We start from the raw sequence: 26356 nt of genomic DNA, 5'->3' as shown, positions 1-26356 counted from the left end.
ACAAATACAAACACACCTACATACACAAACACATGCACACACACACATACTCACACACAAAAAAAACACACACAAAACACATATACACAAAAACAACCACACACTCAATTACAAACACACAAAAAAGGAACAAAGTAGGAAATGAATACAAGTTGACAAGCCTGACTTATTTTTCTGGAAAAAATGTGCTGGACTGGGCGGCGGTGCGGTACATCTAGTTTCAGTTTCAATTAGCCTAATAGCTGGTTTGATTTGCATTGAGAGATGATCTTATGGAAAGTACCCTATGCCAATCTCTAGGTATGGTATTCACTTATGCTTAGTACTGTATATGTGTGTGTGTATGTGTGTGTGTGCGTGTGTGAGAGAGAGTGTGTGTGCGGGTAAATCCAGCTCTCCAGCATCAGAAGGTGAAAGGTGGTGAAATTGGAAGAGTTTATAGAAAATATGACGTATGTCAGCTTGAAATATTTCATGTTAAACTCCTCTGTTTATTAAATGGTCTTCTGGTCTGAAAGATTAATAGTTGTGGGTGGGATCACATCATAATCACACTGGCTCATCAAAGTACATTTGTGTGTCTCTGCATGTGTGTTTTTGAGTGCTTTTATTTAGTCCACGTCTGAGGAAGGGCTCACACCCAAAACATCACCAGAAAAAAAGATAATTGGGAGCAAATACTGGTGTGGCTGACTTTATTTACTCATTTCATTTAGTCTTTAATCATGTGTTTTTGTGTACACACACAGATATCAGCAGATCCACAAATCCCACCTGCAGAAGAAGTTTCAGTGCATGATTGAGGGAATCACGCAGAAGGAAGAGACCAGACTCCTCCAGGAGATCTACACAGAGCTCTACATCACAGAGGGGGGAGGAGGAGAGGTCAATGACGAACATGAGGTCAGACAGATAGAGAGAGCATCCTGGAGAGAAGCAGCACAAGGCACACCAATCAAATGCAGTGATATCTTTAAACCCTTATCTGGACAAGACAAACACATCAGGACAGTGCTGACAAAGGGAGTGGCTGGCATTGGAAAAACAGTCTCTGTACAGAAGTTCATTTTGGACTGGGCTGAAGGAAAAGCCAATCAAGATGTCCACTTCATATTTCCTCTTCCTTTCCGGGAGCTGAACCTGATGAAGGAGAAGAAACTCAGTCTGGTGGAGCTTATTCAGCACTTCTTCCCTGAAATCAAAGATCCCAGATTCTTGAACAGTTCGGATCACAGAGTCATGTTCATCTTTGATGGTCTGGATGAGTGTCGCCTTTCTCTAGATTTCCACTTCAAACCAGAGTGTAACGATGTGACAGAGCCAGCCTCAGTGGACGTGCTGCTGACAAACCTCATCAAGGGTAATCTACTTCCATCTGCTCTCCTCTGGATCACTACCCGACCAGCAGCAGCCAATCAGATCCCTCTTCAGTGTGTGGACCAGATGACAGAGATAAAGGGATTTAATGACCCACACAAAGAGATGTACTTCAGGAAGAGAATCAGTGATGAGAACCTGGCCAGCAGAACCATCAAACACCTGATGTCATCCCGGAGCCTCTACATCATGTGCCACATTCCAGTCTTCTGCTGGATTTCAGCCACTGTTGTAGAGAGAACATCAGAAGAATCAGAAAGTGTAGAAATACCAAGGACTTTGACTCAAATGTATGCACGCTTCCTGATTATTCAGACAAGCATAAAAAAGGACAAGTATCTAGAGAGAAAAGAGACAGATGAAGAGGTGATTTTTAAATTGGGGAAACTGGCTTTCCAACAGCTGGAGAAGGACAATCTGATCTTCTATGAGGAAGACCTGAGAGAATGTGGCATTGACGTCACAGAAGCATCAGTGTATTCAGGAGTGTGTACTCAGATCTTCAGAGAGGAGTCTGGGCTGTACCAGGGGAAGGTGTTCAGCTTTGTGCATCTGAGCATCCAGGAGTTTCTTGCAGCTCTGTATGTGTTCATCTGTTTCAGCAACAGACAGAGAAACATGTCTGACCAACAGCAAACCTCTCAGCTCTCTGCTCTATTCAGGACTGCAACACTTCATGACCTACACAAGACTGCAGTGGACCTGGCCTTACAGAGTAAGAATGGACATCGGGACCTTTTCCTCCGCTTCCTTCTGGGTCTCTCATTGGAGTCCAATCAGAATCTCTTAGGCCACTTACTGCCACTGAGTAGTAGCCAATCAGATAGCTCAGAGCAAATAGTGCAGTATGTCAAACAGAAGATCAGAGATCAGAATAGTTCAGACAGCAGGATCAACCTGTTCTACTGTCTGAATGAACTGAATCACCATGCTGTAGTGGAGGTTATTGACAGGAGTTCAGGAACTCTGTGTGTAGAGATGCTCTTACCAGGAGAGTGGAAGACTGAGAAATTTGAGTTTAAGATACCAGAAGAACAGATGGCTGAGTTTGACCTGCAGAAGTACATAAAGACACCAGAAAAAGATCCGACTAAACCTAAACTCCTCAGTCCAGATGATGTTCTCCAGAAGTTGGTGACAGTGGTCACAACATCCACATCAGCTCTGTAAGTAACACTATTTGTGTGTGCCTGTGTTTGTACAGTATCTTTCTGAGGAGTGCGTGTGTGACCATGTGTGTGTGTGTGAGAGAGAGAGATAGAGAGAGAGAGATAGAGAGAGATAGACAGAGAGAGAGAGAGAGAGAAAGAGAGTAATGTATGATGATTTTCCTCCCAGCCAAATCCAGCCATCCAGCCTTTAACTGCTGTGAGTGACAGAGTTGTACTAGACCAGCTGAACCTGAAGGGGGCAATTAGCTGCTCGTCAGGAATGGACTCAGGAGTGGAACTTTTATGTTCTGCTTTGTCATCAAAACTGCAAACTGAAGGAACTACAGTGAGCATAATTGCATGTAGTGAGTTTGTGTGTGTGTGTGTATTAGAGAGACAGAGGCTATAGAGTGGCTCTTTGTGAGTCACTCAGTATTTGCATGACTAGGGGTGGGCGATATATATCGTTTGCGATAATATCATGATTATTGTTTTAACATTGTGCAAATTGACATTATCGAGTATTTAAATTACTTATGAAAAACACTCGAAATCACACATCGAAACCCCATACATTCACCAAATCCACAAGGTGAATAAAATAGTAAAGTTGGTGAAATTGAACACTGTGCATTTGCTTTACACTTGATGGGCTAGTTTTTATCTGCCTGGTTTTATCTTCAAATTCATTTTGATATCATGCGCATCACATGTAAACACATAGCATCCAGGATGTGCCCTACAGTTCTGTGTTCTGGGGCGTAAGTCCCCGTGAAAATGAAAGAAAAGTTTACACATCAGGCCATTGTCAGCTGTATCTCCAAAGATGCGGAGAAGCCCCTGGCTGCAGCAGAGCCAGTGTCACGTGATCGCTAGTGGGTCACAACGTTGTCACACGCACGTCTGATGTTTATTTTGTGCAGGGAGAGGTAGGCTACTTGGGATTTTGTGCAGCTACTTCTGTTCAAGTAACACTGATGAGACAGTCACGTTTTTTCCTACACGGTATTATATGGAGAGAAAACATTAGCCTTTGAGTATTTTAATAGTCAGTTGTAAACTAAGAACTCTTCTCATGTAACCCTTTTGTAAATGGACTGAAGTTCGCTCTAAATATCTACGTTTATCAATTTTGCTAACCGTTAGCATCTCTATGGGATTTCTCATATACATTAGCCATAAGCTAACACATTAGTTTCTGTTCTGTGACTTCGAATGCTAGCCTACAGTATATGATTGTTCTTAAACAAAACATTGAATGAAATAACTGAGATGTACCGGTATTCAGTTGGTCTGCTTAGTTTTACAGTGAATCCTAAGTAAAGGTTTTTTAAAGAAACTTCAGCTTCAGACTTTCTCTTGGGAAACTGTTAGGCCTATTCATCTTCTCTAATGTAGCTGGCTAGACAAGTGGGGGCAGAATTGGAAATGTGTCATAGAGTGACAATGCATTGGTTGATTGGTTAAAAAGTCACAGGTTAGGTTATTGGTTATTATTGTATTGATGTTATTCATAAATAATGAGCTGTAAAGTAACTCAGACTTTTACAAAATATGTTTTAAAGGATATCAACTAATTATCGTTATCGTCAAAATAACAAAAAATATCGAGATATTATTTTTTGTCCATACGAAAATGAATGTAGTAAGTAATGTCAACTATTTAAGAAACTAGTTAGCAAGACGCTGGTGAGCCTTCTTGATCATTGTAGAGGTGTTGAGGTGTCCAAGAGAGGTCCTCAGAGATGTGGACACCCAGAAACCTGAAGCTGGTGACACACTCCACCTCAGTCCTGTTGATGAGAATGTGTGTGTGTGTGCCAGGTTTAGACTTCCTGTAGTCCACAATAAGCTCTTTGGTCTTCTTAGTGTTGAGAGACAGGTTGTTGTCAGTCGGTGCATCACGTCGTTATGTGCTGGACCTCCTCCCTGTAGGCCATCTCATCATTGTTGCTTATGAGACCAATCACTGTAGTGTCGTCTGCAAACTTGACAATGGTGTTAGAGCCATGTAAAGGTGGAAAGTCGTATGTGAAGAGGGAGTAAAGGAGAGGGCTCAGCTCACAGTCCTGTGCTATGCTGGGTTACATGCTGCTATTCTGACATGTTGCCAGTTCGACACATTTTAGTACTAAAAAAAAAAACCTGTTCTATGCAGCCCATAGAGGTTGAGCTAAACAATCTCAGACATTGTAGGCAGGCCTCTTATTTGAAAAAAAAAAGAAACACTAGAGAATTATGGACTGCCTTTGAATGAAGTTTGATCAGACTTTAAGTTGATAGAAGAAAGTTTTAAGACGCTATCACTGTTAAGAAATACACACATTGTTGCCCTGTGGAAGTAGCCTAATTTAAAAACGGCAAAATATCATTTTTTGAAAATATCTACAAAATGTAGGGTAACATATGGTTGTTTGTGTATTCGTATTTGTCTTTTTTGTCAAGCAGCGAAGCTGCGAAGGCACCCATTGTGTTTCTACGTTTTCCTATTATTTTTATTCCGCCATTGAAGTCTATGACAGACCATAGAACCGTATAGTAAAAAGTTGTAAAATTTGGCACACTGATTGGGGACAGTCCCATGATTAATTTCAGCAAGTTTCATGTCGGCACCTCTAGCGCTCTAGTGCCACCAACAGGCCAAATTTAGACGTGCGTTCGCGCATGTAACTTTTGACCCGTTGACCGTTGAAATGAGGTATCGTTGGAATCCTTGGCCTAAGCCGAGTTCAACGCACCCTATGACGTCAATTTCCGCCATGATGGCTTTTCCGCCATATTGGATTTTAGCGAAAGTGAAACTCATTTTTCACAGGTCACATATTTTGTCCGATCGTCACCAAACTTGATACACATTATCTTCAGACCATGTCTCACAAAAGATACTCTATTGCGACAACCAATCGAAACAAGAAGTGAGCTCATATCTCAGTAACCCTTTCATCTATCATAACCAAACTTAGTACATGGACTCCTGATGACCCCATCAGGAGGACACTCAAAATTTGGTGACCTTTGACCTCTAGGGGGCGCTGCAATTAGCAAAAAGGCATTTTGGCCTGTAGCTGTTGATGTGTTTGGAATTAAAATGTACTAATGGTGTCTGGTAGTACTGTTGGATGTCCTTAGGCCGACTCAGGCTAATTTGTGATGTCATCGTAATTGATTCGAAGTTTTCACAGGTCACAAATTTCATCTGATCTTCACCAGAATTGGCACAGACCATCTTCTGACTATGCCTAACAAAAGTTGTGCTCTTTGTAGCCATATCTAAAACCGTTTGCTAGTAACGGCCAATCGAAATTGATGGAAAAGCAGCCAAACAGGAAGTGAGCTCATATCTCAGCAACCCTTTCATCTATCAAAACCAAACTTAGTACATGGACTCATCAGGCATCAGACACTCAAAATTTGGTGACCTCTAGGGGACGCTGCAATTACCAGAAATGCATTTTCGCTTGTACCTGTTGGCGTCTTTGGAATTAAAACTTACTAGTAGTGTCTTTTAATACTGTTCAGACTGAGCCCTAGATATGTATTGATTTTTGAAGCCATATTGACAAGCGTTCGCCCAACACAGCCAATTGAAATCCGCTGTGATGCCGCCAAACAGAAAGCAACCTTATATCTCAGGCAATCTTTGGTTGCTAGACATGAAACTTAACTCCGACAGCTTATGGCCATGTGTCTGATGTGACAACATTGAGTTGCCATGGCAACTTCAGCCTATCTGCTTGGCCCCCTCATTGCTGCTTGCAGCTATATTTCCGTTTATGTTTTGTATAATATATATAGCCTATTGTTGTAATGGATACACTGACTGGTTGGCACTCAATTTCGTTGTACTTGTTGTCAGATCTCCCTGCATCTGATCTGCAAGAGAGTCGCTCAAGGAAAATTAAAAGCTATGTGCGTGATCTTCCATTATTTTGCCTTTTAGTGGTTGGCAACACTTATTGATAGCAATTGTTTTTGTGTACAGATCTCAGAGCCTAGGCTGCCTACAGAGACATGGTTTTGATAGCTTGCTTATGGGACAGGCAGCTAGAAAGATCAGATGAATGGGATCATTTATGTTTGGGCCTTTTTTGGGCCTGAAATCGCTGATACAACTTTTAAGGTAGTCCTATCTTTTGCCTTTATGTAATTTTGTTTTTTTTACTCCTTTTTTGTCCTAATCCAGGGCTATCGCATTTCATACACAAAGGCAATACAATGCACTTTACAAAGGAGAAAGGCGAGATTATAGCTTAGACCCACCCCTTTCCACACAAATTTTTGAAGGGGAGCAATACAAATAAACCAACAGTTTTTGCCCATAGAAGGCAAATCCGTTTGACTGTTAAACAATAGACATATTGTTACATAATAAACATAGACTGTTAAACAATATCCCCTGACTTTGAAGATGATCAGACCAGCTGGTCAGGTGAAATTGATTGAGCCACAGAACAACAACAGTCTTATTTTTGGTTGCAGCCGTGGCTTACTAGTTAGCGCTTCGGTCTTGTGCCGGTTCGAACCCCGACCAGTAGGAACGGCTGAAGTGCCCTTGAGCAAGGCACCTAACCCCTCACTGCTCCCCGAGCGCCACTGTAGCCGGCAGCTCACTGCGTCGGGATTAGTGTGCTTCACCTCACTGTGTGTTCACTGTATGCTGAGTGTGTTTCACTAATTCACGGATTGGGATAAATGCAAAGACCAAATTTCCCTCACGGGATCAAAAGAGTAGATATACTTATACTTACTGATATTTTTACATGCCATAGGCCATCGAGGCTGTTCCCAATTATGTGCAGCTGTGGACCCGAGCTGATGGGATGACGGATGGAGAGACGTGGAGAAGGAGTGGCGGTGGATTTGAGAGGTCTCCGAGTGTGTGTTAGGCTACTGTTAAACACCTGGTAATGAGCTTGTTTACCATGATAAGTATGCCATATGAATCTGGAAAAAATGAATATAAAAGGAAGTTCAGAATCCAGTTACAGAGGGAGGTATTGATGCACTGAGTTTGGTGATCAGTTGATCAGTTAATGAACAGTGTTCTCACATAGGTGTTGCTGTTGTCAATGTGAAACCAGCCTCTCGAAGCACTTCATGATGATGTGGGTGAAGGCAATTGGACGGAAGCCATTACGACTCATTGCAGTGGAGTGTTTTGGCACCGGCAAAATGGAGGTGGTTTTGAAGCATGCGGGGACAACTGCCTGGGCTAGCGACAGGTTGAATATGTTGACAGGTTATGTATGACAGGTTAAGTTCAGTGCCACACACACGGTGGTGGAGAGTGTGAGGGACTGGTGTTCTGCAGAGACCACAGCCTTGATGGCCACCTCCTTGTTGTCCTTGTCAAAGCACCCATAGTGGTTCAGCTCATCAGGCAAGGAGGCATCTGTGATGGTGGACGGGGGGTGTTAGTAGGTTTGTAGTCTGTGATGGCCTGGATGCCATGCCACATGCTCTGGGAGTCATAGTTGTTCTTAAAGTGACCCTTGATCCTTAGCTTGTGGTTGTGCTTGGTCTTTTTGATGCCCCTCTTCAAGTTAGCTCTGGATGAGCTCAAAGCCTGAGCATCACCTTATCTGAAGGCAATGCCGCGTGCCTTCAGTAATGTCCATGTGGGAATCATGGGTGGCCTAAGTGGCAAACACTCTCCAGTCAGTATTTTCAAGCCAAACTCAGACTGTCCTCACTGTGTGTTTCACATGTATGATGAGTGATGAGTACTTGGGCAATAGAACCAATTAGAGGTAGACATGGTCGAATGTGTGTCTGTGTGTGTGTCTGTGTGTGAGTAGAAGATAGGTGCTTAATATTCCGATCCCTCATTCTGTTTCAGCCTGGATAACAGTAATCTGACTGAGAAGAGCTGTTCCTATTTGGCCTCTGCCCTGACTGCACACTCCTCAAGTCTCAGACTGCTGGGCCTGAGTGGCAATGCGCTGCTGGACTCAGGAGTGGAACTTTTATGTTCTGCACTTTGTCATCAAAACTGCAAACTAGAGGAACTACAGTAAGTATCACTTGGTTTAGTCAGTTTGTGTGAGGTGTGTGTGTGTGTGTGTGTGTGTGTGTGTGTGTGTGTGTGTGTGTGTGTGTGTGTGTGTGTGTGTGTGCAGAGTTTGTGTGTGAGAGTGCAACCCTTACTAAGTATAATTGTTTTTTAATTTAGGTAGTAAGTCTATTAGTGATGGCCCGATACCGATACTGGCATCAGGGATCGGGCCGATACTGGGCCCATATACTCGTACTCGTACACATAAAATGTCCCTGATACCACCCACCAATACTTAATTTCCCTTAAATTATTGTAGCCTCTACACATTCATGAAGCCTACTCGTGACACGTAGCAGCTAGATTCATGTATCTGCGTTGAATGCAGCTAATACCCTCGCACGTATGGTTTTCTGTTAGCTCACCTAAACTATGCTTGAGTGTAGCCTAGTTATTGTTGTGCGTCGCTGGTGTGGTGTAGCCAACAATCTTTGGTGTAGCTCTGTACTTCGCGCTAGTTGGGAATAAGTAGCATACAAAACAAACTCCGTGGGGTTTCCATTTCAGTAGATAAATGTGATTTGTTTGCATAGTGTTTTGTTATCACACATTTTTATACTGAGAAATGTTACCTTCCCTGCATGTATTTCATTCCAGATCGTCATGTTAGTTGGATCATTTATAATTATAGGCCCTATGCTCCAAGACCAAAGTCAGCGCCCAATTCACGTCTACAGTATCCGAAGTCATGAGCAACTGGCAGATGCAAGACATGTGCGAAAAATCACAACTTTATTCAATGGCCAATAGTTTAGACCAGGGATGCCATGGTGAAATTGGACAGGGGGCCAGATTTTTTTCAAGTGAGACCTCAGGGGGCCAGATTACACTGAACTGACTGAAAATGCCAAATACTGAAAGTGCCAAACACATGGATAGGTAGGCTATTTGAAATTATTCATGAAGGCCATTGGCACCAAAATAGCCTCACAATGAGCCCTACAATTACATAACCTAAAGCAGGAGACAGTTTCCCTCTAAAAACGTTTTCCTATCCATGCAAGTAGCCTACATTTATAAATTAGAAATGCAACAAAATAAACTAGGTGCCAACAAAACACATTTCCTATAAATAACACAAGTGTTACTTTTATTATATTTATTGAAGGCTTGCACATGAAAACACGTCAATGCGTAATTAGGCCAATTAAAAGAAACGAGTCACAGAAAGTAAGCGCCAGAATAAAGTAGTCCAACAATGGGCCATGTGATTGAATATCCAGTAGGAATTATTCAAAACAAAAAGACACCTTTTAACTTTCACCAGCTTGTCCATACAGTATCGGGGGACAGTTTCAGTGGCTATTTAGCCTACATAACATCATTCAGATGTCCGTGCGTCAGGCGATTTCGCACTTTTGATTTATTCATATTCATCACAGAAATGGCCTGCTCACATAAATATGTTGTCCTAAACATACATCGAGTATTTTACCTGCAAAGGCTGTGAGCATTGGGTACTGTTGTGGCAAGGATTGATCAAATGATTCGATTGCAACAGATACATAGTAGGCTAATCCTTCGACGGTGCACAACACTGCAGTTTTATCAGTTCCATTTGGATCGCCTCTGGGACCTCGGAAGCGTCAATCGTGAATGGAGAGCAAAAAAGCGCAAAGTCCTTTTCCAGTTCAGCAAAAAACGTGAATCAATTGTCAAACTCATGCCTGAGTCCGGAAAGCAAGTTTGCGTAGCCTACTTGCCCATACTCGATTAACAGGCTGAGATTTTAGACAGGGGAAGTGGGCTGCATTGCGCTTGGAGAGCTGCGTCCTCCATAACGCCAGTTTACTTTGAAAAGCACGAACACCATCATAATACTTTGTAACGAGTTTGATAACATTTCGATAGCGACTAGTCTTCCGTCAGCACGCTGCTGCAGCTGAGGCGAGCAGCAGCAACAGACCAACTGCCGAATTTCACCGAAAATTAAATACAAATAAAATAAAAATATATTCTCCCCTTATCACTCTGCAGGCCGGATGTGACATACAGTCGGGCCGGGTCCGGCCCGCGGGCCGTAACCCTGGCATCACTGGTTTAGACAATGCATAAGTTACAGTCCATAATCAATCTGTTTGTGGTGATCCGCAGCTGCAGTTGTTCGCCAGGGAACAAACATTGGCAAGGTAAAGAAAGTCAATGTGGAGTGAGCTTTAGCCTAGCTCTCAGTCCACCCTGTCTACCCTGACTACCCCGGCTATGTGGTTACTTCCGGTCGGTATAACGGAGCTGGCGGAGTTTTGGCAATCTCTGAGATTACACTGATAAAGATGTCAGCACTGCAGGAACGATGTCTGAAATTTCCTGTCGGCTGTACGATATGTACACTGAACTCTATTTTGTGTGTGTGTGTGTGTGTGTGTGTGTTTGTGTGTGTGTGAAGAGAGAGAAAGGGAGGGGAGCTGTATGTAAGGGAGTGATTGTGTGTGTGTGAAAGTAGAGAGTTGGTGATTAATATTAATTTATCATTATGTTTCAGGCTCTGGAGATGTAATCTGACAGATAAGAGCAGTTCCTATCTGGCCTCTGCTCTGACATCAGACTCCTCAAGTCTCAGACTGCTGGACCTGAGTTACAATGAGCTGCTTGACACAGGAGTGGAACTTTTATGTTCTGCACTTTGTCATCAAAACTGCAAACTGGAGGAACTAAAGTAAGTATGAATTCATGCAGCAAGTTTGATTCCCACATGAAGTGATGTATATTATGTGGAATGATGACGTTTTCACTGGGAAAAAGGTTTTTTCCGAAGCCCATGAATGCACGATTAGAACCATATAGCCCCTGAAATGAGACACAGCTACAGTCAAGACAAAAATGCACCTCATGTTTATGAGCTAATTGAGGAAAATATAAACTACTTATGGGTATTATGGATATTGAATTGTTTAAATATATTTTCATAATTTGATGTAGCCTACCTATTGTTTGAGGCATATTGAAACAATAATAGGCTTGTTTGACTCAAGCTATGACTTGACTTCACTTGCTTGATTGTCACCAAAAATGACTTGGACTTGATTGAGACTTGAAGGTTAAGACTTGAGACTTGCTTGTGACTTGCATGTGTGACTTACTCCTACCTCTGAGTGTGTGTGTGTGTGTGTGTGTGTGTGTGTTTATTTTTTATTTGTTTGTTTAATTACAAAAGCACATCTACAAAACTGACAATAAAATAAGCTTTATTTGTATAGCTCATTTCATACACAGAATGCAGCTCAAAGTGCTTTACATTTGGAGTATGTAACACAATAATAGAGAAGAGTCAGTCATTATCAGTCACGATAGTCCTTGCTTTTGATTGATATTATGGAGCATTTGGTAAACTAAACACGGCAGATAGTGGAGAGAATGTATATGTGTGAGAGTGTGTATTTATTAGATAGAGAGTGTGTGTGTGTGTGTGTGTGTGATTTGAGTAGTGGGGGAGAGAGAATGTGTGTGAGGAAGTGTATGCTGGAGGAGAATGTGTGTGTGAGAGAGAGGAAGAGAGAAAGAGGAAAGGTATGCAAAAGTGGGTAATGGAGTGTGTGTATGTGTGTGTTTGTGTGTGCGCATTTGTGTGAGAGATAATGTGTGTGAGTGTGTTGGAGAGTGTGAAACTGTGGGAGTTTGGGTTAACATTAAAATCTATCATTCATTTTGTTTCAGGCTTTGGAGTTGTAAGCTGACTGAGAAGAGCTGTTCTTATCTGGCCTCTGCCCTGACCGCACACTCCTCAAGTCTCAGACAGCTGAAGCTGAGTGAGAATAAGCTGCTGGACTCAGGAGTGGAACTTTTATGTTCTGCACTTTGTCATCAAAACTGCAAACTGGAGGAACTACAGTAAGTAATTGTCATTTTTCTACTACTACTTTCAACCACTAAAAATGGGTCTAAGCAGTTTTGTCAAGAGGTTAGGTTATGAATAGGATGTCAACAGGTTTGCACCAGTTTTTATTAACTTTTTCTATAGAGCTCTGGATTGTGTCGTAAAAAAACGCTAAGAATTGTAGGAATCACGGTAATGGCGGCTACTGTACAGATAGAAATCCAATGGGGTAGGCATGACATACGTCAAATAGACCTCTTTTTTTGCTACCGACATGTTCAACATGTAATCACAAATGTTGGCCAAAATGGAAAGGATCTCTATGGATATATAACTATGTCTGTTTTACCCAGTGGATGTAAAACAACTTAATACGAGTGTTTGCATGGGCAGTAGTAAGTTACAGCTTCTTATTATACGGCTCTTCACAATGCTAGTATAATGCTCCATTGACTTGAATGGGATTTCCCAACGTTCTACGGTAAAATATTTTCATGTAATTACCGCTGCAAACATATGATTACCGCTGTCAATGGCAATGGGTTTTGTGCTGCTGATTTAAGTTTTTCATATCACTCCGCAAGTAGACCGTTCACTTCTTGCATTGGAACTTCATTCAAAAGTGAAAGCAGACAGTTGATCAGCTGTGTCGGGGTCCGGTTCGCCCTTTCGGGACTTTTTTTCCCAATAATGACCGGCGTTCTATACATTATCCCTTACGTAACATCAGGTAGGCAAACTCATGTTAACTCGGTGTTACTTTCTCATTAGTAATCTCTGTATCTTCTTATAGCTTATCGCTAAAATAGCTATTTCTACACTAACGTGACATAGTCGCCTGAACTTTACAGTATATGCCCTCTGCAAACTGCCACACAGCTTCTGCCAGATGCGTTCACACTCTAGTTTCTTTTCAGGGCTTAAAATGAATTTTTCAAAAAAGGGGGGAACTGCTCCTTCACATAGGGGGCATTAATACAGTTTTTTTTTTTTTTTTGGGGGGGGGGCATTTTCCTTATTACAGGCGTCAATGAGAAAACAACCTTTAACATAGCCTTTACTAACATGTTTTTCTAATAGGATTTAAGTGTTTGTGACAACACATGAAAAAATGTGTTTGAGGCATATTGAAACAATAATAGGCTATTTTATAATAGGTCTACTTGAATAATGAATGCACATTCTAGAAAGTGAAATTTTAGCATGCGCTCCGTCTCTGTAGCTGTCTGTGCACGTCCGCAATCGATTACATTCCTCAAATGGAGAACACATCCATGTTCCCTCGCGTCTCAGGACCACTCTACAGTATGTTTTGTGTTTGCAAAATTCCTGACAGTTCCTGATTGTTAAACTTTTTTTTCCTTTCCTGTCGTTTAGCAGTTGATGTAGAAACACCTAGCATAATTTGACTTGGTGAGAAGTCATGCTGCGAGAGAGAGAGCGCACCTGCAAAGTGGTTCTGTGTGCGTGTATGTGTCTCTGGGTTACGTTTGATTCAAGTCAGAAGTTGGTCTGTCCCGTCCCACATTCACGCGGCTAGATTAACGTTATGTTTGCAGTACTTATGCATTATGATGGCTGTGTGTGCATCCATGGCAAGCCATTTTAACATTTAATGGCTAAACATCATGGGCCCTATCATGACCGTCTAAAACGCATCTTCACTCGTCAAAAGCTTATTCAAATTTAGTAGGATGTCCAGTCCACATTGGGAGTGTTTTCGTTATCAAACGCCGAGCGCATGGCGCAACAAGGTGTTTCTAGGTTGCGTGTTAGCTTGTGTGTGCACTCCTGAAGTCCTGAATGCCACCGTTGTGCCCTTGAGCATTTAACTCCCAAGTTGTGCTGGGGAGACGTATATGACATGTAAGTTGCTTTGAATAAAATGCATAAGTATACAGTATGTTTAAATGCAAGTCTTTACATCCTCAGCGAACATGGTGGTGTGGTTTATTGCAGTTAATTTCAGTTCAGGTTTGTGAGTGTTCTTTTTTGAAAGTTTAGTGTGTATTGCGCTGAATTCTTAATCCAATTCCTCTTTGAATTTGAACTTGGCCTTGATTCAATTTATGATTTTGAGTGAAGTTCAGTCCTGTGTTTGAAAGGCTTCCTGTTTTTGCCTTATTCTGAGGTTGAGGTGTTAGGGTTTTGTGTGTGTGTGTGTGTGTGTGTGTGAGTATGACAAGAGGATTGATGATCAATATTCAGATCTGTCATTCTGTTTCAGGCTGATGCGCTGTAATCTGACTGACAAGAGCTGTTCTTCTCTGGCCTCTGCTCTGACCTCACACTCCTCAAGTCTCAGACAGCTGGACCTGAGTGGCAATGACCTGCTGGACTCAGGAGTTGAACATTTATGTTCTGCACTTGGTCATAAAAACTGCAAACTGGAGGACCTACAGTAAGTGTGTGGGGGGGGGGGGGCATGTTTGTGTGTGTGTGTGTGTGTGGGGGGGGGGGGGGGGGGGGTGGCATGTTTGTGTGTGTGTGTGGGGGGGGGGGGGGGTCTGTTTGAGTCACAGTAGGAGTGACTTAATTGTATGGGCTTATATGTGTTTTAGGTAACCATGTGTGCGTGTGAGTGTGTGTAATGCCGGGCTCACATTACAGGGAAATAGGTGTGTGTGAAAGAGTGTGTGTGTGTGTGTGAGAGTGAGAGAATCTGTAATTATGATTCAAATCAATTTTGTTTCAGGCTGACCAACTGTAAGCTGACAGAGAAGAGCTGTTCCTATCTGGCGTCTGCTCTGACCTCACGCTCCTCAAGTCTCAGACAGCTAAATCTGAGGGCCAATAACCTGAGTAAATCAACTTTAGAGCAGCTCTCTGCTCTAGTGGAGGACCCACACTGTAAACTAGAGAAACTAGAGTGAGTAAATATCTAAACATGTCACTCAGGTCTTTAGAGCATGGGTTCCCAAACTCCATCAATGTGGGCCTCCCCTCTGAAAACAGTGACACTTCCGCGCCCCTCCCCCCCTCTCCCCGACAATCATTTTCAAATAATGATTCACTTCAAAGAATGATCACTTCAGTTAAGCCACTTAAATCGGTGCTATACTATGTTATGCAATGCAATGAGTTTATCATATTTTCGACGTTTGGCTTTGTTGCCCATCTCAAGCTGGAGCTGTGCAGCGATAAAATGTGACAAATCTGTCCATTTTAAGTTAGCTATCGGAACGTCACATATTACCGTGACGTATATCCAACTTTTTACGTGTATCTGTCACTTAATATTCATTTCTATACAAACCAAGGCAGCGGATTCCTAAAGAAACGCAAGCACCCACACCATAAGTTTATCTAAATTAGTATGTACCAAAAAATACATTTTACCGTGACTCGAAGAGCTGTAAACAGTGTTGTAAGGCTGCGTGTACAAATCCGCTTGGAGCTCACTGGTAACTTGCAGCTAGTTCGGCTGCACTGCTAAATTACGTTATGAAGTTTGGCACAATATATTCTCATAGGGATCAATAATACTTTCCACTATCCCAAAGATTTAGTATACATCTCTTCTATGATTTATTTCGATTTTATAATGTTGACAATTACATAATCATTGAAAAAAAACATAGATAGTTCTAACATGAAATAAACGTTTTTCCTTCTTTTTTGAATCAACCTTCCGCGCCTCCCCTCAAATGATTTGGCGCCCCCCAGGGGAGGCGCGCCTCACAGTTTGGGAACCTCTGCTTTAGAGCATGAGAGTCTTTTATTTTCTATCCTCCAGATTATCTCTCTTCTGTCTGTTTCCTCTGTGTTCCTCTGCTTTTATTGATCCATTGATCTTTCATCCCTCTCTCTCTCCTTTTGTCATGTGTAGCCTATCTCTATAGCAGCAGTTCCATTACAGCTTTGTGCAAAATAAAAGTATTTGTCGAAATCTGACAAAGCACAATCTGTGTTTCCATCACAAGTGATGCAATGCGATTAAATATGAGTTATCTTCTCGCAGTAGTCATTTTGGTACAAATGTAACATCTGTACAAATGTAACATTGTTTTATTCTCCAGATATGGTGTAGCTACGGAAACGTAAATAGACAGATATCATACAATTATCTACAATCTTACAGCCATCCAAATATGAAATGGTCTACGATAAATACAACCAGAGACATTAAAGTTGCAGTTGGCAAGTCTGACAGATTGAGGGGAATTAGCCAACATTTTGAATGTTTACAACTCTCATGCCCCTCCCCCACTACCACAGAGCACCCTCTCATCGAGTTTGTGCTCGTCAGTGCGCACCAGACCATAGATATTAGAAAGCTAGATACCGCATTGGGCTCCAGAACGTACGTAAATAGTGACGCCATCTTGGTGGGGGCAACAATCACTGGAGGCCAATGAAGGAACATGTGACTCTGACTGGAAATCAGACAGGTGTCTCTGATTGCGGGCAAGTGTTGCCCATAGACAGTAAAGGGGTTGCCCCCAGCAATATGGCGGCCACGTTTATGATGGCACCTAATAGAACTCGACGGACAATGCGGTATCTAGCTTTCTAATATCTATGCACCAGACTGTGATTGACAGTCAGATCTCACACAGTCCTGCTCTGATTGGACCAAAAGAACCGGGAGATGTGAATTTTTGCTAAACAAATAACAGGCTCTAGGTGGAGGTAGGTTTTTCTAAAACCGGCTGATTTATGTTGTTCTGTCGTAGCATAGTGTCAGTTTCAGTGAAAACATCTTGCCAACTGCAGCTTTAAGCAAAAAAGGGCAAAATTTAAGCATTGCAAAATGTTCTTGTTTATAAACCGTAACTGTTTGTTTAAGTTTGCTTCATGAAATTTGTGCTTGTAGACTTCAATCACATGTCATACATATCTTCAGTCCCTCTGTTTCGAGTCAACATGAGTGCCATTTGATTTATATAGTCACAGCAAATGCAAGGAAATGAAAATAAAAACATGACTTGTGCGGGTTAGTTGTAACACCCGTCTCTATGGCAAAATTAACTGATTTTATCACGCATGCGTGAACACTTCTGATTGCAAGTTATGGATTATGGATTACTGTTGGACCAAATGCTTCAGGCAAATAAACAGTTTATCTACTATGTTTACTGGTTTTATCAAGTCAATATGACCAAAATAAGCACATTAATTATGAAATTATAATTGCTGTCAACAGTAAAAACGAATAACATATCTAACATATCTACTCTCTTGCCATCAACCCCTCCACACACAATAATGTGTAACATTGTAGTTTTTAAATAGTTATGCCAACATATACTTGCTGCCTTGCACACTATTCATTAGAAAATATTTACAGATTAAACTGTCATATTGTGCATTGGTATTTTGATAGTCAACGGTACATTTGAAGGAATCTGCTTGCACACGAGACCGTATGGAACAGTTGTTCCACTAAACCATGCTTTACTAAAACCTATAGCAGAGTATAGCCTACATGCATTTGCACTCGTCTATTATTTGAACTCATTGGCAAAGTGAAACTAACTTCACTGTGGTCTCATAGTCAACGCCAAAACAGTTATACACAGTTACTTTCACTATTGATTGAAAATAGGTTACCATCGAAAACACTTACCCAAATAATGTTCGAATGACTGAATAAAAAATTAAGGACATTTATCCTGCAGAGGATTTGCTGCTTACATCTCGTAACAGTGCTCCATATTTGCCTCTGCCTCACCTAAACTCTTTTATCTGTCATTGCCGATTTGCAAATGATGGTGCATAAGTACTCATTGTGAGATGTATTTCGTAATAATATCTTTATTCTAATTATGTTGTTTCCCATTGTAATCATGTTTTGCACAAATTTTGTGTAATTTGGATGTGCGCTGGTGCACTGTGAAGATAATACATTATGTGGTACATTTTGTACAAATTGTTTTGAAAAATGCATTAACTGTTACTGTTGCTGTTATTAACTGCAACTGTTGCTGTTACTGATTTCACAATAGAGCCCTCCATAGATATATATATACATAGATGAATGGAGATATATGATGAGCTGAAGGAGTTTTAGGCTATAAAGTCCTCAAACTCATACATATTTCAAGTGATGGGCATGAATTATATTTTATAGTTAAAGGTAGATAAACTGCATAAAGAAAACAAAAGAATGACACTATTTACGTGGAGAAAAATAAATATTTTTTGAGAACAATTTAAAAAAAACACCCAATTGATCATTCATTGAAATATGTTTTCTGCTTTATTCAATATTTGACACATACCAGTTTTATCAGTCATTGACACTGATTGATTATCATCTTCTCCCTCTCATCCTGCAGATGGCGTTACTGAGCATCAGTGTGTTCTGCTCTGACCCTGAACTGGGTGGGATCTAACACACACACACACACACACACACACACACACACATACACACTGCCTCTCATACTCCCCCAGTCATACACTCCACCCCCCCCCCCACACACACACACACATGCCTCTACACAGACTATTTTTCTCTCTCTCTCTCACACATGCACACACTCCTCCATCTACACATACAGGGATCCAACACACACACACACACACTGATTCTCCTCTAACATAAACTCACACCCTCACACACTCTCTGTCCCCCACTCCCCCAGCCCCAACTCTCTCCAATACCCCCCCCCCCACACACACACACACACACACACACACTCTTCCATCTAAACATACATGGATCCAACACAAACACACACATACACACCCTCACATACAATCTGTGCTGCAGAATGCCTGGGGAGGATCATGAACACGTCCCCAGCTTGCAGCAGCACACAGGAAACAGCCTTTTCCTGAGGAGAGCACAGCAGTGAGGTGTCATTATCTGTTGTATCTATTGTTGTTATGTATGAAGCCATCACTAGCTGACTCCAATCCAATCAAAGATACACTAGCGTGGGCTTGTTGCCACGGCTGCATTAGATTTCGTGAGGGGAGAATGGAGATAGATGGTGCGGTAAAAACTGAGGACTGAAGAATTCAAAATGACATTCGTTGTGCTTTCTGTAATAACAGGTTTCTTCTCCAGTGGCATGTTTATTTCTTCATTCAGTGATAATGACAGTCAGCCTTTGCATACAAAAATTGGCCTAAATGGAAAATAAACCATAAATTCACCAGCAGTCAATCCTCAAAGCCACTACATGCCTAGATGTGCAGCAATGAATGTATTCGTAGCTCTTTTTAAAAGCCTGATAAGTAGGTGTTCTCTGTCAGTGCTGGGCCCTTACTGCCCCACCACCTGGGAGACGGAAGAGGGGCTTGCTCCGTCCGCTCCACGCATCGACCCGGTATTGCAGTGACTCCAGGAACGGTGCACATCGGGGCAGGTTAGCGCTTCGGACATGTAACCGGAGGGTTGCCGGTTCGAACACCGACCAGTAGGCACGGCTGAAGTGCCCTTGAGCAAGGAACCTAACCCCTCACTGCTCCCTGAGCGCCGCTGTTGTTGCAGGATTGGGATAAATGCAGAGACCACATTTCCCTCACAGGATTAAAAGACTATATATACTTATACTTATACTTACTTATACTTATACCTCCCAATACACTCTTAACAGAGCCACTGCATATAGCAAATTTAACTTACCAGAGTCACTTAATGCATTAACACTAAATTGTGTCTAGAAACACTGAGATATGCATTTTAAAAGAAATCTGTTTGTAACGTCTTGTGATATTTAAAGAATATATTTTATAGATTTTTAAGAGGCACTAACCTAAAGCTAAAACTCTTTGCACTTTGTACAAAATGTAGTTAAGGGTAGCCTAAAACACAGGAGTGGGCTGTGATAATGGTAGTCTATAGGCTTAAGTAAGCTTGTTTGACCAACAGGGGAACCCAATAATAAATAGCCCAGTAAAATAATGCTGACATTGTTTCCAATGTATTTCATAATCCACAACATACATACAGGCCCCAGGGGCGCCACTAGAAATGTTGGGCCCTGTGAAAGAAAATAATTTTGGGTTTCCCCAAATGCTATGGGGTCTTGGTCCATAACTAATTGATAAATTCACTCTGATATATTACAAAAAATATATTACATACATTGATTATTATGTTCAACACAATATTTTATTATTTTTCTAACACAATTTTAAGCAAATCTATTGGGAGTTTAATCTCATTACATAGACTACATTACTGAGCAATTCAAATCTTTGAATAATGTAAAGGTGACACCTATTAATCTCACCACAGCATTACATTTACTGAGGGTATAGAAAAAATAAAATTGTATAAACCTTATCTTAAAACTAATAAACACTGTCATTATGTTTTACCTTTAGTCTCTTTATTTTAGGTCACTTATCGGTTGATATCATGTTATATTCTTGTTTTTTATTTAATATTTTAATTGTATCATTTTAAGACTGAAGAGCCCTTGTCTTTATGTGGAAAGGGGGTGACTTTTAATTTGAAAAGGGGCTATTCTGAAATTGTTTATGTCAGCCAATGTTTCATAGCAGAATCCAGAAAGGCTACAGCTCTTATAAAGAAAGTTTGGTGTTCTGTCAATGATTTATGAAGTTGTGTCTTTGTTGAATGGAAGAATGGTATGAATGGAATCAGTTAATCCTCAAAGCCACTACATGCCTATGTGCAATGGACTTGTAGCTGTTTTTAAAAACATGATGATAATATATAAATCTGTTTTTTCTTTTTTTGGAGTGATGTAGTTTTGTTAAAGAATAAAGAATATTTTAAAGAATATGTTTAGACTTTTAAGCAGCACTACTAAGCCAAATCTCTATGCACTTTGTACACTGTTTCCGCTGTGAAATGCTGTGAATAAATACATAATTCCAGCTTGTCTTTTTATTATTATTCATTTATACAGATATTGAAATGTGTCATACATGAATCCATTGAGTCATTATATTTTTATTGTGGGCAAAGTATTGTGAAAGTATCAATTTGTGAGTTACTCTGTTATTCCCACCCCAAATGTAACCATATAGATATTGTTGTTTAAATTGCATCAAGTGTGTGGGTGTGTGTGAGAGTGAGTGAGTGATGGAGGATGGCAGGAAAAAGTCCGCTGTGGTGTAAGAAATTGAGTGAGTGAGTGAGCAAGCGAGGTGGCTACAGGTGAACAGGGAAGCCCAAGAAGCCTTAACCCTCTATGGTACGGTGTTGCCTGTAGGCAACATAGCCTATTTTGCCTTGTTGAAATAAAATGAGATATCCCTTAAAGAAGTAACATCTTTAAGAACTGGACAACTCAATACTAACCAATGAAAATGCAAAATAGTGGTCACATGCCCCACAAGCGGCTATTTTGACCCTTCTCTCAGCACATGGACATGTTTGGCTGGGTATCATATTTTCTCCCTAGAAAAGTGTCAATTTCACTAATTTCCCTCAAGTTTAGGGGATCATTTTAAGAGCGATTTTCAGAACGATAAAAAGTTAATAGCCAATCAGAACCCATCAAATTTTAACCGTCACATTCAGAGAATTTGTTTATTGTTGTTCAGTGTGAACGCTTTTATCGTTATGGTTATAGTTATTGTTATCGTTCTTGGTGTGAATAGGCCTTCAGACAGTATTTTTTACTAGGAGAAATATTCCCCAAGATTTAAAACTGAAGATATCTGGTACAGATCTAGAAAGAGTTGATTGTTTCAAATATTTAGGCCTATGGTTTGACAAGAGGCTAACCTGGTCTGTGCATATAGAAGATGATAGAGAAATGTAATAAAGTGTTAAATGTGATGCGATGCTTGCGTGGAGTGGATTGGGGTGCAAATAGGCCAGCCTTGAGAACTATTTACATCAGCCTCATTAGGTCTGTATTCGACTATGGGTGTGTAGCTTACAGATCTGCAGCCAAGTCCCACTTAATGAAGCTAGATGTAATTCAACATAAAGCTTTGAGGTTATGCTGTGATGCTATATAAAGACTACACCAGTTAATGCAATTCAGGTTGAGATGGGTGAAATGCCTCTGCATATTAGGAGGGATCAGTTAACACTGGTTTTTTGGGCTAATCTTAGATGGCTTTCAGGGGTCGGCAAATAGTGGCCCGCGGGCCAATTTTGGCCCGCCATCTATTCTATCTGGCCCGCGAGATGACGTTAATTTGCTGTTGAATGAATTTTTTTTTTAACCCCATGTTTTTAAAAAGAAAAAAAGGCCTACAGCAATCCCATCAATTTCAAAACATTTATTGAGGTATAGATGATAGTCCTACTAAAGTGACAAAACAGGTGGAACATCCTTGCAGTTATCCATGACGCACAGGTCGGAACGGTATTGGCACGCGAGTGCGCGTAATCTTGTGCAAAAAAATAACAACAGTGTCCTGTCTCCCTCTTCCAGTGGGCAAGGTCAAAAATAGCCTATGTTACGTTAAATTAATAGGCTTGGCATTAAGAAATGCAGGCAGGCTCAACACATACCTCTGCTTCCATTCTTCTTTGTAGGTCCTGCATTCTGAATCAATTTTTCTTTTCAAGGCTTTTGACAACGACATTTTGCATCGATAACTAGCATATAGCAATGTTCAGCTAATCATTTACACGTCATCCAAAAGAATAATATTTGTAGCCTACACATTAGTTACGGCAAGTTGCTAGGCAAGTCGCCTGTTTCATGAGAGACGACAGGAGATGCAGCAGGCGGCATAAAAACAGCGCACATAAGCAAATAAACGTTTTTAATGGAATTAAATTAAATGCATTTTAAAAGTTAGATGATGTTTATTTTAATATAATATAATAATTAATAATTTAAATAGTAGGCCTATAACCCCCCCCCCCCCCCCCCCCCATTACAAAAGCTATGGCCCGCGATGCCATTGTCTGAAAAAAAATTGGCCCGGGTCCAAACGTAATTGCCGACCCCTGGCTTAGATCATATAAGTCAAGCCTCTTTAATCCACTGTCAAGAGAGAGATATGTCTCAATATTGAAGCTTTGGGTGGATTATATCTCAGAAGACAAGTGAAATGGGTCTTTAGCTGCTTAATGTGTGTCCATCAGTGTCTTATCCAGCAGTTCCATTGTGGATACTGAGAAACCCTGTAATTGACTTAGACCTTTTAAAATTAAAATTGAGTGAATAAATTAACAGCGGTATAGTAGAATACCACATTAGAGATGTATTTAGAGACAAAGTAGTGGTATTTAAAGATGCATCAAAGTCAATAGAAGGTAAAGTTGGTGTTGCATTTGTAATTCCTAGTCTCAATATCTGTAAAAAAGAAAGACTGAGTAATGATCTTGCAGTTTACTGAGCTAGTAGCTATTCGTATCGCTCTGTCCTGGGTTGAGAGTAATAGACCTAGAAATGGGGTGTTAGTTGCTTCAGATTCTGTATCTGCATTGATGAGCATCCAAAGCGCTATGTCTCAGTCCAGGCAGGACTTGTTTTAGAAATTGTACAGATAAGTAGATTATTAAATTCTGATATAAATGTAAGTTTTCTATAGGTCCCAGCGCATTTAGGAGTGCAGGGAAATGAATTAGCTGATAAGAACGATAAGAAGGCATACAAATCTCTTGAGATCACCATGGATATAAGTCATAGTAAATCTGAGATTAAAACCATAGTCAAATCAAAGTCTAAGGGAAGATGACGAAGTGACTGGGATAATGCTAGCACTGGTAGGAAATACTACAGTATCCAGAGGTTTGTGGGCAGTGCAAGACCAACTGCTAGATCTACTCAAGAAGAAACATTATCTCAAGAATGAGGTTTGGGCATACTGGTTTGGCTAGTACTTTATTTCTTTTAAAAGCATGCTGATGGAAAGTGTAGCGTATGTGACGCCGCTGAGACTGTAGAACATGTTACAGAACACTGTGTTAGGTTGTAAAGTAGTAATAAGGTAGTAGGTATGCAAAGTAACTGTAAGTAATTTGTAAGTAAATAAGTACGCAGTACAGCAGTAACGTTTCATTCATTCTCCATGTATTCTTCTCTCTTATCATTCAGAACACGTACATATCAATAACGCGTAATACGTTCTCGCCACCTACTGGCGAATGTACAGTAGAACACAACATTCCCCCTTACTTTAGCACTTAAAATATAAGTAGAAATCCGTACTGTACCGGAAATATCAAGAGCTATGTGTAGGCTACTATAGAATCTTATTTGTAATAGAAATATGTCATGTTTCATGTGTCATGTTTAAGTAGAAATGAGGATAGTAATAACAAAGCAAAAACTCAACAATCGTAAGTATCAGTAGAAATATGTAAAACGATTAATATTCAATAGCCAAGCAATAATAAACATTTTTAACCGGCTACCTTAACTCAGTTTTTTTTATATAGCATTTATGGTAGAATTAAGTTTCAGCGTGTGTGTGTGTGTGTGTAATGTGAGTGTAACTAAATGTGATTAAGTCACATATTCCTGAAGCCAGCTTGGAGGCCGTCTGACACGAGCAGGGGTTGTCTGAGTGTTCATGGTGTCAGGGCAGTCAGGCTCAGGAACTGGGATGTCACTCAGTTGATCCTGTGGCAAGCTCACGGATGTTGCAGGTGAAGCAGGTGCATGGTATCTGGCCAAACGTGACACGTGCCATTTCTTTCCATCAGCCAGCAGATAAGTGGTCGGGCCCACTTGCTTTCTTACTGTCAGTGGCGGGGAATAGCGTGGATGAGCCTTAGGAACATGAGTAGGCTTCCGGACGCGCACCCTGTCCCCTTCTTTGAAAACTTGTATGCGTGCGCCACGGCTGGAGTCAGCGTATGACTTCATGTACGCTTGCTTAGAGGACACTCTCTGACGAAGTGATTCAGTGTCAATGCTTGCTTGTGGTGGGGTAAGGACGTGAAGACGTGTTCGCATTTTCCTCCCATGTAGTAACTCGAATGGGGAAAGTCCAGTAGTGGCATGTGGAGTTGCTCTGTACACCTGGAGGGATTCTGTAACGGTGGCTTTCCAGGGCTTCTGTTGCAGAATAGCAGACTGTACTGATGCTCGCAGGACGCGGTGAAAGCGTTCAACCGCTCCGTTAGCTGCAGGGTGGTAAACTGCAGTACGTATGTGCTTTATGTCAAGATCGTTTAGGAATGCAGCAAATTCTGTAGAAACAAATTGAGGCCCATTGTCTGACACAATGGTTCGTGGATTACCTAATCTGCTGAATACTGATGTGAGAAAAGCAATAATGTTCGCTGATGTAGTGGAGGGTGTGAAAGCTACGTCAGGCCACTTACTGTGATAGTCTACCAGTGTGAATGCATAGCGGCAGTCCGGGGAAGCACTTTCAAATGGACCAACCACATCGATTCCCAGCTTCTCCCAGGGCTCTGATGGGAACTGGACAGGTTGCAGGGGTGCAGCAGAGGGAACAGCAGTCTTGTCTGAAGACTGGCAGAGGCAGCAGCTATTAATCTGTGTGTTCACAAAGTCATCCACACCTGGAGCAGAAGCAGCAGAAAACTCAGCAGGAGAGCCAGCAGACAGGTGATCAGCAGACAGCATGGCAACAAACTCAGGTTCAATTGCAGTGTCATCAGAGGCAACAGTGGTCATCACAGGAGCGCAGACAGGAGAAGACAGCGGAGCAATGGAGCAGAGCAGAGCAGGAGCAGATGTCATTGAAGTGGCGGGCTGGACAGTAGAGCCTTTGAAGCACAGGCTCAGGCCATTTATCAAATCAATGCCCAGCAGAGCAGTACCAGATTCCACAATGAAGAAGGATGTCTGACATGTAGCATTATTCCAGGACACAATAGCATGTAAGCAGCCAATAACTGGAATGGGAGCACGGGAGTAGGTCACTAACTTAACTGTAGGAGACAGTAGCTGTTCTCTCTGGAAGTGTCTCTCATACAGGCATTTAGGCAGAATGGACACTGCGGAGCCTGAATCCACAGTTAGCTCAACAGGCACTGAAGCAGTCGCAGTCTGAATGTTAACTGTGCATCGGATCTTCTTGGCAGATGCTGTGTGTTCATGCAAGTACAGTATTTGAACTTCAGGCAAGTAAATTTCACGCACA

General features: G+C 41.3%; 1 protein-coding gene across 2 annotated transcripts in view; it reads left to right on the top strand.

Annotated features, from left to right (window-relative positions):
* LOC143135672 (protein NLRC3-like) overlaps positions 1–18753 on the top strand; it is a 39496-nt gene extending 20743 nt beyond the window's left edge. For both annotated transcript variants that reach the window (XM_076296146.1, XM_076296145.1), the window contains 7 exons: positions 750–2543; positions 8368–8541; positions 11066–11239; positions 12238–12411; positions 14625–14798; positions 15093–15266; positions 18679–18753. In XM_076296146.1, coding sequence (XP_076152261.1) covers positions 750–2543; positions 8368–8541; positions 11066–11239; positions 12238–12411; positions 14625–14798; positions 15093–15266; positions 18679–18691 — 2677 coding nt within the window. In that variant the 3' untranslated portion in view covers positions 18692–18753. The remainder of the gene's footprint in view (positions 1–749; positions 2544–8367; positions 8542–11065; positions 11240–12237; positions 12412–14624; positions 14799–15092; positions 15267–18678) is intronic.
* Positions 18754–26356: the final 7603 nt, after the last annotated feature.

This window comes from Alosa pseudoharengus, unplaced genomic scaffold (assembly GCF_046254945.1).
Source record: "Alosa pseudoharengus isolate Yale_2024_CS ecotype anadromous, Long Island Sound unplaced genomic scaffold, YU_APseudo_1.1 YU_APseudo_1.1_scf_1, whole genome shotgun sequence".
NCBI lineage: Eukaryota > Metazoa > Chordata > Actinopteri > Clupeiformes > Clupeidae > Alosa > Alosa pseudoharengus.
Note: the sequence above shows the minus strand (reverse complement) of the source record. Positions and strands in the feature narration are given on the sequence as shown.